We start from the raw sequence: 14767 nt of genomic DNA, 5'->3' as shown, positions 1-14767 counted from the left end.
GCAAATGCTCAGTCTGTAATTAGCCTGTGCAAATTCAAGTGGTTGCTGCTAATTTATATTCGTTCTTGCAGCACACAAAACTTAAAGGAAAACTTGCTGTTGTCTTGTAATGCCATGCTCATGCTTGAAAAGTACATGAATTGCATGTGGGGAAAAAAAAACAAACCACTAAGTGCTTACAAAATACAATGTGTGACTCTTCAAAGAGCGTATAAAGTCAGTTGATAAGAATGGTCAAATCTGTAAGTAAATGAGATTCGCAAGAGTATTTTTGGTGCATAGAGATTTTCATGCAATATATTTAAAAAAAAGTAATAGTTTTATTTTGTGTTCAGTGATCAAACTATTTTTGTCCTTTTTCTCCTTTCCTTAGCAGCTTTCCAGCTTTTCTGATTTGAAGTGAGTCTGGTGGGTACCTAAAGATGTGATAATTATTTGTATGAGTTTTGAGAAGAGTGCTGGGTGAAGGAGACACTTGCTAAGTGCTGTGTCTGGCAGATGGACTGCAACATGGCCTCGAGCCCCCTGGTGCTAGGGAAACTAAACAGGAAGGGGCTGTAGGTGCCACAGCTACAGGGTCTGCAGGTGGAACTTGCAAATACTGAGTGACAAAACCCTGTCTATCGCAAGCCTTAAATCCACAGAAACCTAGGCTGGCTTTGTTCCAGTGGTCTAGGTGGTAGAGGAGAGAATTGAGAAGCTACTGAACTTTTCCATCAGTCTTGCTGTGTAGCCTCTGGTTTCACTTTGGTTAGGTTACCTCTGGGGTTTTGATGGAGGACACCTTAGTTGTTTAGTGTCTCTGGGTTCCTAATTCAGTGATGCAGATGAGATGAAAGTATTTGAAATGTGTAGGTACGTAACCGACATCCCCCTGGGAATTGTTTTTTCTTTGGAGATAATGTAATCCAGTTTCTCCTTGATGCCTCTATGGGTGTCGCATTTGTGAAATACAAGATGTTACAGGATTTATTGCTTCCCAGGTGCACATTAGAATTGAATGCCACACTTTTTTTTTTCTGGCATGTCGCATTTGCCTCCTTGCATTCAGCTTTTAACCTGCTTTGTTCTAATATTGCAGACTCAATATTTTTGGATATTGAATATTGAATCTTATGTATAGTACAGATTGCATATTTTTTATTTCCTAAAACTGTTGTTAATGTGCCAACTGCAAATGAATGTAGTGGGTCACTAAGTTTCTCTCCCAGCTGCATTGTGTATGTTCCTTAGTCAGTAGTCAGATTTTAGAGACTTTTTTTCTGTATTGAAAACTGTCATTCTTCAAGCTAAAATTATGTCAGGTCTTCCTCCTGATTCTCATACCCTAGAGGCACTTTGCTTTGGGGAGAGCAGTGGTCAGTAATGTAGGAGCTGCTTTGGAGAGGAGAGCTGCAGGGGTGAGCTGGTGGAGCCTGTTTTTCAGTCTTTACACCAAGTCCTGTAAACCAAATCTCTGTCAGTTTAGGGCAGATAAATTAGTTGTTGAAGAAGGCAAAATTGCTTTTGAACTTTCAATACCTAATGCAGCAACTCTTTCCAGAAAGAGAAGAAGAAATACACACTGTTACGTACATCTTTCTCACCTGTGGTGAGAACAAGGTGGTGAAAGTTTCAACAGCTGGAATAATTACGGTAAAGAACTCAGTGGTTTCACAGGCTGCTTTTTTGCTTCTTACAAAGTATGCTGTTTACTGAAATAGAATCACAGGATTGTTTAGGTTGGAAAAGACCTTTAAGATCATCAAGTCCAACCGTTCACCTACCACTGCCAAGTCCACCACTAAACCATGTCCCTAAGCACCATGTCTGCACGTCTCTTAAATACCTCCAGAGATGGTGACTCAACCACTTCCCTGGGAAGCCTGTTCCAATGGCTGACAACCCTTTCCGTGACAAAATTTTTCCTAATATCTAATCTAAACCTTCTCTGGTGCAACTTGAGGCCATTTCACCAACTTTGTTGCCCTTCTCTGGACACACTCCAGCAGCTCAATGCCTTTCTTGTACTGAAGGGCCAAAAACTGAACACAGTACTCAAGGTGCAGCCTCACCAGTGCCGAGTACAGGGCGCGATCACTTCCCTACTCCTGCTGGCCACACTATTCCTGACACAAGCTAGGATGCTGTTGGCCTTCTTGGCCACCTGGGCACACTGCTGGCTCATGTCCAGCTGGCTGTTGAGTCACACCCCCAGATTCCAGTCTCCTGAACTCAGGAACACACTGAAGAAATCTGTGGAGCTTGCACCTGGAAACATCCCCTGCTGGAAGATGTTTTTTGTCCTGTGAGGTTTAATCTGCAGGCAGGATTAAAAGATAGCTGCAACCCCCTGTCTGTGCTGCTGTTCCACAGGACCCACAGGTTGAACGTGTGTTCAGGTGGTTGCTCAAATTGGGGAAACAGTATATCACAGTATCCTGTAATGTCACATGTTGCTTTTGTGTTCATAAAAAGGCTGGAAAATGCTACAGTTAGTGTTGACATTGGGAAGTTTCTCAATAGGACTTGGCATATAAACTGTCATATGGAAAATATGCCACTAAAACTTTGCGCTTTGAGATTTGCGTATTTGTGTATTCCTGCTACTCACAAATATGTTTTTGCATTTCTCGGCAATGTATGAAATACACAACTAAGAAGGCAAGAAGCAATTATAAAGGATGCTGAAGGCATCTTGTTTTCATGCACTAGGATATATAAACATTCCCTTGCTTAAGTCGCTTATTTCTGAGATATGTATAAGGCTGAGGCCAGACCAAAGAGTTGCGCTCCTTTTCCAATAACAAAAATAAATTTGCCTTTCCACAGCCTGTAGTGAGGAATCTTCAATACTGTCCTCCTGAGAAAGCTGTCCTTCCTTGCCCCTTTCACTTACTAAAGGGTTAATTGTCACATGTGCCTCTTGCGGCGGGTAGGGATGAGCTGCAGCATTTGTTCGTCTTTGTTCGTTGGATTGTGCGGCACATCCTGCGGTTTGAGGGAAGGGGCCTCAGCTAGGTGACGAGGGCAAGGCAACACAGGGGTAACCCTCCTTTCGGGAATACATTGCTGCCTTGTTAGGAGGGAACGAGGGCGTGCAGCAGGCTGACAAGCTGTGCTGGTGGTGGCCAGCTGCAGGTGTGTGCATGGCATCTCTTCTAGCCGTGGCTCTCGGCATGGGGACCCTCTTCAGCGCAGGTTGGCGGCGCTGTAAACGAAGGAGGAAGAAACGGTCAGAGCAGAAAGGTAGTGTTTTAATTGCTGTACAGTCAAAACAAAGTGCTGTGTGTGTGTCATAAAAGTACAAGTTTTCAGGTGAGGTTTGAACCTTCATTGCTAAGTGCGACTTCCCTGTGTTCTATTTGGATTTATAGAGTAAAAAGAACATTTTGGACAGAATCCTTCAACAATTCTCAGCATTTTATTGCACTTAGCTTTCGAAGTTTGGAAGGAGAGTACATTTTGACAAATAAGAAACTTCTCTAAAGCTGTAGCTTTCTGACTTCTACTTCCTTCTAATAATAGTTTTGTTTCCTCTGCAGGTTATGGTTTTTTGTATATATGACATTCTCTCTTAACGTAAAACATGGGGTAGCCACTAAAATTTCCATACAAGGGATATCTAGTTTTTCCTCAATGATGAGGATAAACCAAGGTAGTGGTTAAGAGTCCTTCACAACTCTTTTTTTTTGCATAGTGAATACACAGAATATTCAAACAAAAGAAATGCAAGTTATATCTCTCTTTTTACTCATGTCTTATGTACTTGCTATAGCCAACATTTAGTTAATCTTTCAAGTTGTCTCTTGGGGAAATAAAAGCAAATAGTATTGTGTTGGCTAGTACATTTTGGAGTACTTCTGGTGTTATTTCCAAAGATAGGAAGAATCTATGGGAAATAGAGATTTCAGAGACAGGAGAGAGAAGTGTAAATATACTGTACTTCATTATTCCATTTAGAATACATTTAGATGGTTTTGTGCTGTTTGACGTGGCTGGCATGTAATGCATTTAGAAAGGGAAAGCTTTTTGTAGTACTGCTGTGGTCTAAATATTGCAGGGTGTGCTGCTATGCAGAATTACTTGGCTTTGAGTATCTTTAGCTAACAGCTGGATTTTGGTTTGTATCTCCATGTTAAAAGCAAAAATCCCCTCTACTACACCAGCATAGTACAGTTGAAACCTGAATTTATTTTAGCAGTATACCTGAGAGAAAACAGTTCATGCAGCCAAGAAGCTGGCTTTCTCTACAGTCCTATTCCTCATACAAAATGCTGTATATGCACTGACCCAAATAAGTTAACTATTATTTATGTAACTTATTCTTTTTGTTTTTGAAAGCTCTTTAAATCTCTGAGCGACAATTAAGCTTTTTCCTTTATTCTGTTTTTTTCCCCAAAAGTAAAGTTTTTCCAGCGCTCTCAGAGCCTTACTCTAGTTGTATCACTTACCCCAGAGCAGGTTTTTAGGAATTAAGTGTGAGAGTTTGCTGATGCCTGCTGTCCGAGGCAAATGCATGGCTTCAGTGGAGTCCTCCTGGAAGCTGTCCTTGCTCAGATGCCACTGGCAGTTACCAAACCTCGATGCTGAAGCAGTGCGGAGACTTTGCACCTGTAGGACCTGAGAGATTTCTGGATGTCTGTTGCTAAATGGATTATTTACAGGCAGTGAATGAGTTTATTATTGCAGTTTTGCTGCATTATGAAAGCCACTCGAATAAAAGTTTGGAAGTCAAAGAAATCAAAAAGGCTGTTCCTTCTTCATAGCGAAATGATAACTGAATTACTAATTGTTTCAGAAGTAATCAAGCATGCCTTGGCAGGAGAGGAAGTTCTTTTCTGTATTGGGCAGCCTGGGTTCTGAGTCCTTTTTCTGAAAAAATTTACTCCCGTTTCTGAAAGCATATGTGGGCCCTGTTTATGTGGATGGGCTTTTAAATGATTTTTTTTAAATTACGTTCTCCTGTACCTCTGGAAGCCAGGTGAAAAATAAAAAAAGAATCCATGGACTACAGTCAGAGCAAATTTGGAATATTAGTCTCCTAATTAATATGTGTACAAAAAGTGCTGAGAAGTTCATTCTCTGCCCCCCTGCTAAGTACTGTCTCCTACATGTTATACGTACTGTTGGAATATTACTTGCTAGGAAAAGTAGATGTTATTTGGTCTTCATTAATAATTACATCTACTTCATTATCTTCAAAGTATTTTTGACTTCAAGAGGGCGGTTGTTAGAAGCTAGTTGTAATGGAAATCAGCAATGTGTTACTTCTTAAAAAATGCAGGCTCCTTGTTACAGTGATGTGCCTGGGATAGGGGAGCCATAATGAAAAATACACAGCTTCCCAGAATAGCTTCCCACCCATGGTGCTATAAAAGAGACTTCAGATGTACTTTATTCCTTGAACCAAGAATCTCTATCTGTTAATGTAGTGAAATATTATATATATGTTAGTAGTTCTTTTTTCATCCCTTCCCTGCTTGGGAAGGTGGTGTACGCACGGCTTTGTACGCAGCACAAATGTGCGTTGTTGAGTTGAAACTACGAGATGGGATCATGTAGGTGGCACAATCCAAGCTGATACACTCTCCTGAACCCTTCCTGCTCCATACAGGCGAGTTTCAGTGCCTGCAGCGTGACGTCTAGGGAACCAAAGCATGGGAAAGTATGGGGTGGAGACGCAAGCTTGGTAGGCAGTCAACCAATTCAGCCAAGCTTACTAGTCTGGGGTCTGTGCTAGGTGACTTTGGCAAAAGAGCAGGTCAGTGAGGAGAGCAACACAGGAGTAATGTGCTGTTGCAGTCGTGGGTGCTAGAGGGAGGTGCTGAGCACTGCTCATTTTTCTCAGGTGTATTTTTTTTCATAAGGCAAGGATTGGGAAAAAATGTGGTCATTACACACCAAGAATATAGTTAGCCTAACTCTTAAACACATATGGCTAAACCTTAAAAGGATGCAAACCCTTCATTAAAAAATGTGGACAGACAGCTTTGTGTTATTCAGCTGCATTATTTATTAGTCTAGCATCACATCTCTTATGTGCCTTACAGGTCCTCTGTCAGCTGTCTTTCCTGACTGTTCATCTTACTGGATGCTTCCAAAATCTGTTTAGCACACTTATTTAATTTAAAAAAAATAAATCAATCTGTGTAAATTCTGTTTCTTATAAACTTCAGTAATGCCACCAACAGTCTGCATTAATTTATACAAATATTTATGCAACTGGAGTTCCTGTTTACCTATGCTTTCAGCAGACAGGAGCTTGCTTTTCCTCTACTTCAAGCTGGAGGAGCAGGATGTTCAGCTCTGGGGATGTGGTGCTGAGCCTCGACCAATAACCCAGCTCCTCAGGATTGTTTATCCCTGATACTGCAGCGAGAGGCAGCTGTACAGTGTATCTCACTTCTGGCTCCACTCAGGTAGCTTGCTGATCACCTCTGTAGTAATTCAAACATGAATTGTCCAAGTCTCTTGTCCTTGAGCAAGCTGTGGTGCTGCAGGAGCAACTGGAGTCAGTTTGATGTGCTAAATAAGGTGGCAATTATTTACAAGTCCTGTTGATTACAGTGAAATAATTTCCTCTTGTTACACTGGAGTTACGCTGATGCTATGTACTGCGAATGTGGCACTATAGAGAAATATTTCCTTAGCAGCTCTAGTGCTTCAGTAAGAACATCGGTGATTTGTTGGTTTTGTCACCAAGGCTAAAACTAATGGAAAAATTAAGCCAGGTCTGAGCCTACCTAGCAAAGCACTAAGACTTGTGTTCAGTCAACAGCCAAGTATTAATAAACACTTAAGCTTTAAGAAGCTTCTGGGTAACAGCACAGACCAAAGCAGCTGCTGTGCCTGCTGCCCAGCCTGTGCTGCAGACTTGGCTTGTTTTCCTACCCTCTGAGTTTGGGCAGCAGCAAATGTGAGTTTCGAAAACTGTTTGTTAGGACAGTGGTGACACTCTGTGGTCTGTGAGGGATGAACACCGCTGGGCATCACGCTTTAGAGGGTGATAAATGAAAAGGAGAGGTAATTTCTTCCTATTTTTCTTCTAATTTGGCCTTGACCTGAAACTTGCATCAGCTCTCACTCTACGAAAACCTTGCTGGCCTGGCACAGTGATAATTGTACTTAACTCTGGTCACAGATAAGAGTTTCCCACCCACCTTCTTCTTTCAATCTTTATTCAGTTATGTGGTGGAAGTGCGGACTTTTTAAAATTGAAGTGAAGCTACCTGTGGTCTTTAGGAATACCTCAACTGCCTAAAGCCTTTAAAGCGTTTTGTTGTCTTGGGAGTATTTTATTTTACTGTTTCATACACACTGAAACAAATAATTCTGGAAAGAATCTTTACTCAAAAGGAAGATTATTTTTTCAACAATCTTCCAGGTCCTTTCTCTAATAATTAACTATTTTAAAGGAAAACTTATTCTGAACTGGTACTCACGCATGGAAAACAACACCTTTTGCAACACAGTACTTTTAGAAGCATCTTACCTTTTTTCAAACATATTTGAAATGCTTGCTTTTCAAACAATAAATATGCTCTGGTTTCATTAGTTTAAAAAATATTATTTATCACTTTGTTTTTGTTGTCTTTGCTAATCAGTTCAAAGGAAGGTGTATTAAGTCTTCACGCTTGCTTCAGTTTTATGTTTTAAAACCCCAAATGTGGTTAGGAAGTACATATAGTTTACATGATGTACCCTGTACACACGTATAATGTACAAGCACTGGCAGGGGTAGTCTGAAAACAAGCGAGCATCCCTTTCCCAAATTCAGCATGATGTAAAACAGGCTGGTAACACAATGGAGGTGTTGGAGTTTGATTCTGATTCCGAAATGCCTCGTTGGTCCATGCTTGGTTGTCATGAAATATGTGTCATCACGATGAAGTAAAATACTGGTGCTTTCATGATAATGCATAAACGTTATTTTTGTAGCCCACAAAAAAAAATTCACCTCTTGTAGACACCATTTTTATACTTTTTCAATACAGCTGGATTTTGAATAGATGTTGGCTGTAGTATATGATCTGTGTATCTATACAGAATGAGGGTCACTGCTTGTGTTGCTGTAGAGAAATGTTTCCTCTTAACTGCTATAAATAACTGCATACTACTGTCCATAATATACATAATAAATAATTGGGTTGATGGTAATATTAGTATGCTAAAAGTTATAGCCTCATTGATAGTACAGAGTTAATTAGGATTGGAATCAGGCTTTCTCTAAGGTAATAGGAAAGCAAATTTAAGCAGCTTTTATAGAAAAAATAGAAGTAGCCTGTTCAGCAAAAGTTCTGCTTGAATTTCTAATCTCTTTAAGGCAGAAAGGCTTACGTGATTTGTGAGATCCTCTCCCCTCTCTCTGGCCATCTGCTTTAGTAAGGACAGTGACCAGGTGTGAGAGGAATGCCCAAGCTGGTGCTGCCACAGAGGAAGCATGGTGCGCTTTGTTGTTAAAAACTAATGAGCCAGGCATTTCCATGTCTTATGAGGACCTGGATCAGACAGGGGCGTGGTCTTGCTCACCTGATGGTAGCCTGCCTTGAGCTGTTGCATTGCAGGGAGCCTGGCTGATGGCAGAGGTCCTCTCGAATGTGTGGTCCTAGTGTCTACTCTGAACATGAGCATGGCTCAGATTTTTCTGAAGTGGTGTCTTCTTTCCAAAGTCTGTTGATTCCCAGCTGCGACTGGGGAAATCTCAGCAGCTTGGTGTCTCTGGCTCTTCCTTTGTGCAGGACTCCAGCAAAAAGCAAAGTAAGGCACCTGGTGTCCTGTCCTTTCCTCCCGCTGTGCTGTCGGGCATGCACATCCTACATGATAGTAGTTTTTTCCCAGCTGTGGGCAATTCTTTTGGCTTTCTCTGGAAAGTAACTGTTTTCTCTTCCCAGTTCTCTCACTCATCCCTTCTTCCTCAATAAATATTTCTGTTGTTCGTTGGTTATTGCTGGCACTTGTGTACTTGGCATCGATGCAAGCATCGCTGTTCCAGTCCCCAGTGACAGTGGGTCTAGAGACAGGTGGTACTGTGAGAAAGCCGATAAAACATGCACTTGCCAAAGTTAAATAATACATGCATTTGCAATTTCTTGCTCAGCATAACACACTAGCATAGCAACACAATCACCTGCAGTGAAAAGGCTTGTAATTCTTTTGGTACTAAGCAATAGAGGTGGCTCTGCTGCCCCGTTCAGCACAGTGGGGTGTGTTTTGGTGTATGGATGAAATCCAGAAGGTGTTGAAGTCAGGAAGAGAACTCTGATCAACTCCCACTTGTATGTTTGAAAGGCTTTTCTGGCTCCTAAACGGTATGTAAATGAAGAGTGATTGAGGCGACTTGTTTGTTTTACTCTGCTTAGTAAAACACGCCTGTTTACGGGAACTTTAGTTACTGGTTTCTTTGTTCCCCCATTATTGCACTGGGACAGATGCTGTCGTGAGACAGGGACTGAAGTAAAGTAGCCAAGACTGTGGCTGCTGTAGCCTGCATCTGGGATAAAACATGATGGGAAGCTCTTCACTCCCCTCAGGTCATCGTGAGTATTTTGGCTCAGAAGAGGAATAGCCAGCCTGCAGTATGTCAGTGGTCCTCTGATGCTAAAGGGATGGGCATTGGGGTTGGAGCTGTCTCGTACTGTGTCAAATGAAGCATGAGCATCTTAGGGGGTGAAGCCTATCAGTTTTAGTGGCATGGCAGGAAGCATAAATGGTATGTTAAAAGGTGTTTGCAAGGTCAGCAATGTGATGTGGGCTCACAGCCCTGCTGTGGGTAGCAGTTTCTAGGACCATTGGGCATTGCAGCAGGAGAGAGCTTTGGGGTACGATTTGAGAGGATAATATTACAGCTTTCTGGGTACTTACAGGGAGCTCATTCCTGGTGTGATATTGCTCACACAAAAGCCTGGTGGGACAGTTGTGGCTGATGTCTTTGTGGCATGAAGTTCAAATTGGCCTCCCAGCCATATGGGAGTGGTGATGGAGCTGGGCTGGGCTGAGTGTGAAGTACTGCACAAGTTTTCTGCGAAGCGATAGGGATGGAGGAAGGAGGGTAACCTGCTGCATAGAGGATGAGTATGTGTACATGTACCCAGGCTGGTAGAGACCAGGCTGGTCTAAGAAGCTCTTTGCATATGCGCATGTTACCTGGAAAACAGGATTTGTTACAGACCAGAGGGGAGGTTGTAGTACACAAGGTGAATGATGACAGGGACATGGAAGAAGGATTGCTGCTCTGAAAAACAGAGTTTGCCTAAAGCTTTGGTGCATGTAAGATGGAGTTTACATAGTCATTTTGTACATAGTGTTTGGATTTTAAAAAAAAATTGTGGAAATTCCGTGATTTGTTTTAGATGCTCCTGGGATTCCCGGGAGACACAGTATGTGTGGGTCAAGTATTTTAGCTCTGTGCCCCTTGAAATTCTGCATTGCTGGTGACAAAATTAGCGTGTCATATTTTTAAGATCTGCTTGAGTTTATGCTGTCTGGCTAGTGGGGCATCTGAGCACCTTTGTTGGGCTCAGAAGTATGGTTTTGCATCTTTTGTCACTGCCTTTCCTCCCTGTTTGTGCAGAATCCTCTTAGTTACTTAAATTGGTGTCTTTTCCAGACAGGGCTGGGGAGTGAAAAGGAATCATCTTGCCTGAGCAAAGACACTTGTTCAGGTCACAAACAGGGATGATCATAAACGTTTTGTGGTGGTGGTAGGAAATTCAGAATATCTGCAGGCATGTGGGCTTTGTGAAACAGCATGTGAAATGGTGACATAGCATTCTACTATTAGAGACATAGCATTGTTTAGTGTAATGATTGCTAAAGGCAGTCTTCATTTTCAGTAAGGGCTGTTTAGCTCCTGCTGTGAAAAATAAGCTATGAAGATTGCTAATAATAGTATCCTGAGGATTTGTTTAGTTGAAGATAAACAGATTTCATTGTTTTAAATTACTGAATAACAATATTTAGCAGGGATGTTAAAGTTGCAAACTTACACATCTATGTGTATATTTTAACATCATTCTTCATTTCTCACTATCTGATATTTATTTTTGGACTACAAGTTTCTTGATGTTTCTGATATACACATTTAACGTTTACATTTTAATCAAGTATGTGCAAGTGGTTGCAGTTTTACAAAAACCTGTATCACAGAATCATGTTTTTGGAGTGACAGTTTCACTGGGTAAGTCGTGCAGTTATTCTGTCCTGAAGTCATCATCTGGCAGATCAGTGGTGAAGTTTGAGTGTGTTGATCAATGGTTCAGCCAGCTGTTTGGACTACAGGGGTGATTAGCGCTGCTTCTGTGGCTGCAGTGCTGGAGGAGGACTGCACGTGCATCATCCCTGTGGGTTATACTACAGTCAAGCAATTAGCAGCATTTGTTTCTGTATCCCTACGCATTATCTTTCATTCTTGGATGGAAGTTTTTGTGAGATTTTCTTTTCCTTCTTATGCTAGCGAAGATAAAACCAAACTGACTTTAAAAAGAGCAAAACGGAACAATGCAGTTCATTTTATTTGGTGTTTAGACCTGGACTCTGGATTTGCACCATGCTTTTGCATGCTTTGCATGAAGTGTCTACTAAAATAATAAATAGGGGTGGAATGGCTAGTTTCTTTTTGCAAAACTTGGTAAATACATATTATGCACTGGGATTACTATAGTGTGCAAACTGTGCATTAAGAACATCATCAGTACAGAGTTCTGCCTTTCGTTTACTAGCTAAAGCAGTTTTAATATAGAGTGGAATTAAAGCTAGATTTTCCCACAAGAGGTGGGAAGAGAGATGGAACAAATTCATTGTTATGGAGCAGGCATTTGGCTACATTAAAATGAGTGATTTTATTGTGTCAACCTTATCAGGTGGCCATGTTGGTTTATATAGTTCCTCTTCTTGATAACTTTTGACTCTGTTGTCTGATTTCTGTCAGTGCTGACGCTTAAAGAAGTCTCAGAGCATTGAAGTTCCTCAATATCTGACGTTGGCAGCTGTATGAGAGACAGAGATGTGCCCTCACTGAGGGAAGGGCAAAACTTAGTATAATAGAGCAAATACGTTAGTCCTGTAAATTGTGCAAGCCCATACAGCAGTGTGAAACCAAGCATCATCTTTTATGCCACCTACCTTCCAGTGTTGCCAAGCTTTTAAAGGCACAAACAACCTCTGCTTCCCACTCTGTTCTCCCCGTCCATCCAGCTGCAGCCTCAGCCCTTGATTTCACAAGGCATTACCGTTCCTGGCAGTATCCTCTTAAGACATCACCATGCCTCTCTTCTTCCTAGCCACAGCACCCAGGTATTTTTGCTGGTACCAGCAGGGACGTACTGGTGGTGAGAATCAGTTCCCTCATCTGATCTGGCATATGTGACCACAGCCTTGGGCTGAATTGGGTATTGCTTGTTCTGCCAAGTCCTCAGTATCCTGAACACTTATCCAAAAGTATCCATGCAGTTGTTAACTTCTAAGATATGTACAGCGTAAGTAAAATGTCCACGGGTAATTAGAATTGATAATGTCTATGGTAAAAGTCATCTAAGTAAAATACTGAAACTCTGCTGGGGGATAACTGTTGAATTATTGAAAATAATTAAAGAAGGTTGACATTTTGCCCTGTGATTTCTGTGGACTACTCATAGTTTTGGAGTAGGGTAAAAGACGCACTTAAAAGTTAAGACTTCAATCTTAATTTAATCTGATTGTCAGCAAAAGGAATCAAAGTTTACAAATGTTACACAAGACTAAATTATCACAGAATGATTTTGCACTAGTACTGGGCTTTACTCTCTTTGGGTACTTTACAAACATTTAATTGTGGTAAAGAATCAGCAGAAAATGAATGCATTATATTAAAAAAATTGCAATGCAGTATGTAGCATTAACAACTAAGAATTGCACTTTCTTCAGGAAAGCTGAGAGGCAGATGCACAACAGATTGACAAGTACAAGACAAATTCCCATGGTTTGATCCACTCCACTGTAAGAATGCAGAGCCCATTAATGCTCCACTACTTTTTCCTCACTGTAATAACGGATCTTTAGTTAAATGTGTAAGTCCCTGCGTGGTTTTGGGGTTCAGTCCTTCTTGTTGGAACACTCGTGACAGTATGAGATTGGTTCTTCCTAATCCAGTTCATAATATCTGTTGGTTTCTAGGTAATTGCTCCAAACTGGGATAATGAAAAAAACAAAACTAAACAAAACTACAAACCCATCACCCTTAAGTTAGTGCTTTTGATTTGGATAAAAGTGGTGCCTTCTTTCAAACCAACTGCTAGGTAGATTACATATTTCGCATGTCAGATGCTTGTAATCACCTTTAGGTAAATCTCTCTTGAAACAAAAGTCCGTGTGGTTAATAAAATCTATTTTGCCACAGCCAGATAACCTATATGTAATACCATCTGAACATTTCAGTTAATAAGAAAATCCACATCCAGGAGAGGGGGTTACATTGCCTACTCTGTCCTTTGCCTGATATGGGGCTTCATCTTCTGGTTGGTGATGTTCATCTCAGTTTTAGGAGGGATCTTGGGTCAGGATTTTACCAACCCAGACATTCATCAGTTTGGTGCTGAGTAAAAACACTGCATCTTCAACATTCTGACTGCTTGAATTGTCTGTGTAGTAACCTGCAGAGTGGTTTTGATGTTATTTTGGAGTTAAAAAAAATTGTAGTGACATAAAGTAGTTTACGTACTCTTTCAGATAAAAAATATTGTAGCTCGTCATACAAACCCCCAAATTCTTGCAAGCCTTGTTGAATTTTGCAGTTCCGCAGGGTGTATGTCAGCTACAGAAATAGGTATTCTGGGGAAATACTATGTGAAGATTGAACAAAACCCATGGATGGCCCAAAGCAAAGCCAAAGTGCCCAGGCTGCTGCATTTAAAGGAGATTTAATGCTTTACTTTGTATGCAGGTACCTTAAAGCTTAAATATCCCACTCTCTGTTTTCCAGACAGAAGCAGTCTCCGCCAGCCAAGAAACCAGCAAAAATATTTCACAATGGATGTAGATGATGAAGAAAACATGAGTAAGAAACGCTTATTTACACAGTAATAATAGTTTCTGAAGGTGACTTTTTCTCACGAGCACAGGGATGACTGCAAAGAAACTTAGAAACTTCAGAAGCACAAATTAAAATTATTTCTTTACATGTTTTAAAATACAGTATAGAAGAGTGCATCAAACTTTTGCATTAAAAGTGTTTTAAGTACACATGGTTATATGCTACTCTAGTTATACCTTGTGTCTAATATTTTTTTTTTCCAACAACTGACTAATCAAATTAAATATTTTCCTGTTTTGAACCAGCAGTGAAGAAGAGAGGGAGAATACCGGTACTGCTGATGCTGAGGGTTAGGGACCAGTCAGAAGGGAGGGGTGAGACAAAGGAGATGGACTTGAAGCATATAAAATAAGTGAGGGAAAACAGAAATGGAGGAAGGGAAAGCAAAAGGAGGAGCTAGAAGAGCTCCCTGCAGGTCTTGCATGACTGAATATTGTCATTATGCTGTTGTTCCAACCCTGAGCTACTGAATTAAAGTGCATTTAAACTCAAAAAAAGTCAAATATAGTAATCATCTTGATACAAAGGGCTGCATGGTTGCTAACTCTGTTGTATAATTAAGATCTGATAACCTGTGAAGAAAAGTGCTGTCATTAAACCATTATAAAAATATTTTTGCTGCTGTTGACCTTTCAACTATCCTTTTTTGTGAATGAGAGGAATGTTCTATTGCTGCTGTGTCTGACTGTAAGTAATTGTATATGATATAACAAATATGCT

The 14767-nt window shown here is 40.8% G+C and overlaps 1 protein-coding gene across 3 annotated transcripts in view; it reads left to right on the top strand.

The window, feature by feature from the left end:
* Positions 1–14767, top strand: part of ADARB1 (adenosine deaminase RNA specific B1) — an 89927-nt gene that overhangs the window by 23456 nt on the left and 51704 nt on the right. For all 3 annotated transcript variants that reach the window (XM_064452232.1, XM_064452233.1, XM_064452234.1), the window contains exon 3: positions 13937–14011. In XM_064452232.1, the coding sequence (XP_064308302.1) occupies positions 13984–14011 (28 nt within the window). In that variant the 5' untranslated portion in view covers positions 13937–13983. The remainder of the gene's footprint in view (positions 1–13936; positions 14012–14767) is intronic.

The sequence above is a fragment of the Phalacrocorax carbo genome, chromosome 5 (assembly GCF_963921805.1).
Source record: "Phalacrocorax carbo chromosome 5, bPhaCar2.1, whole genome shotgun sequence".
Taxonomy (NCBI): domain Eukaryota; kingdom Metazoa; phylum Chordata; class Aves; order Suliformes; family Phalacrocoracidae; genus Phalacrocorax; species Phalacrocorax carbo.
The sequence above is the reverse complement of the archived record's forward strand: the minus strand, read 5'-3'. Positions and strand labels throughout refer to the sequence as shown.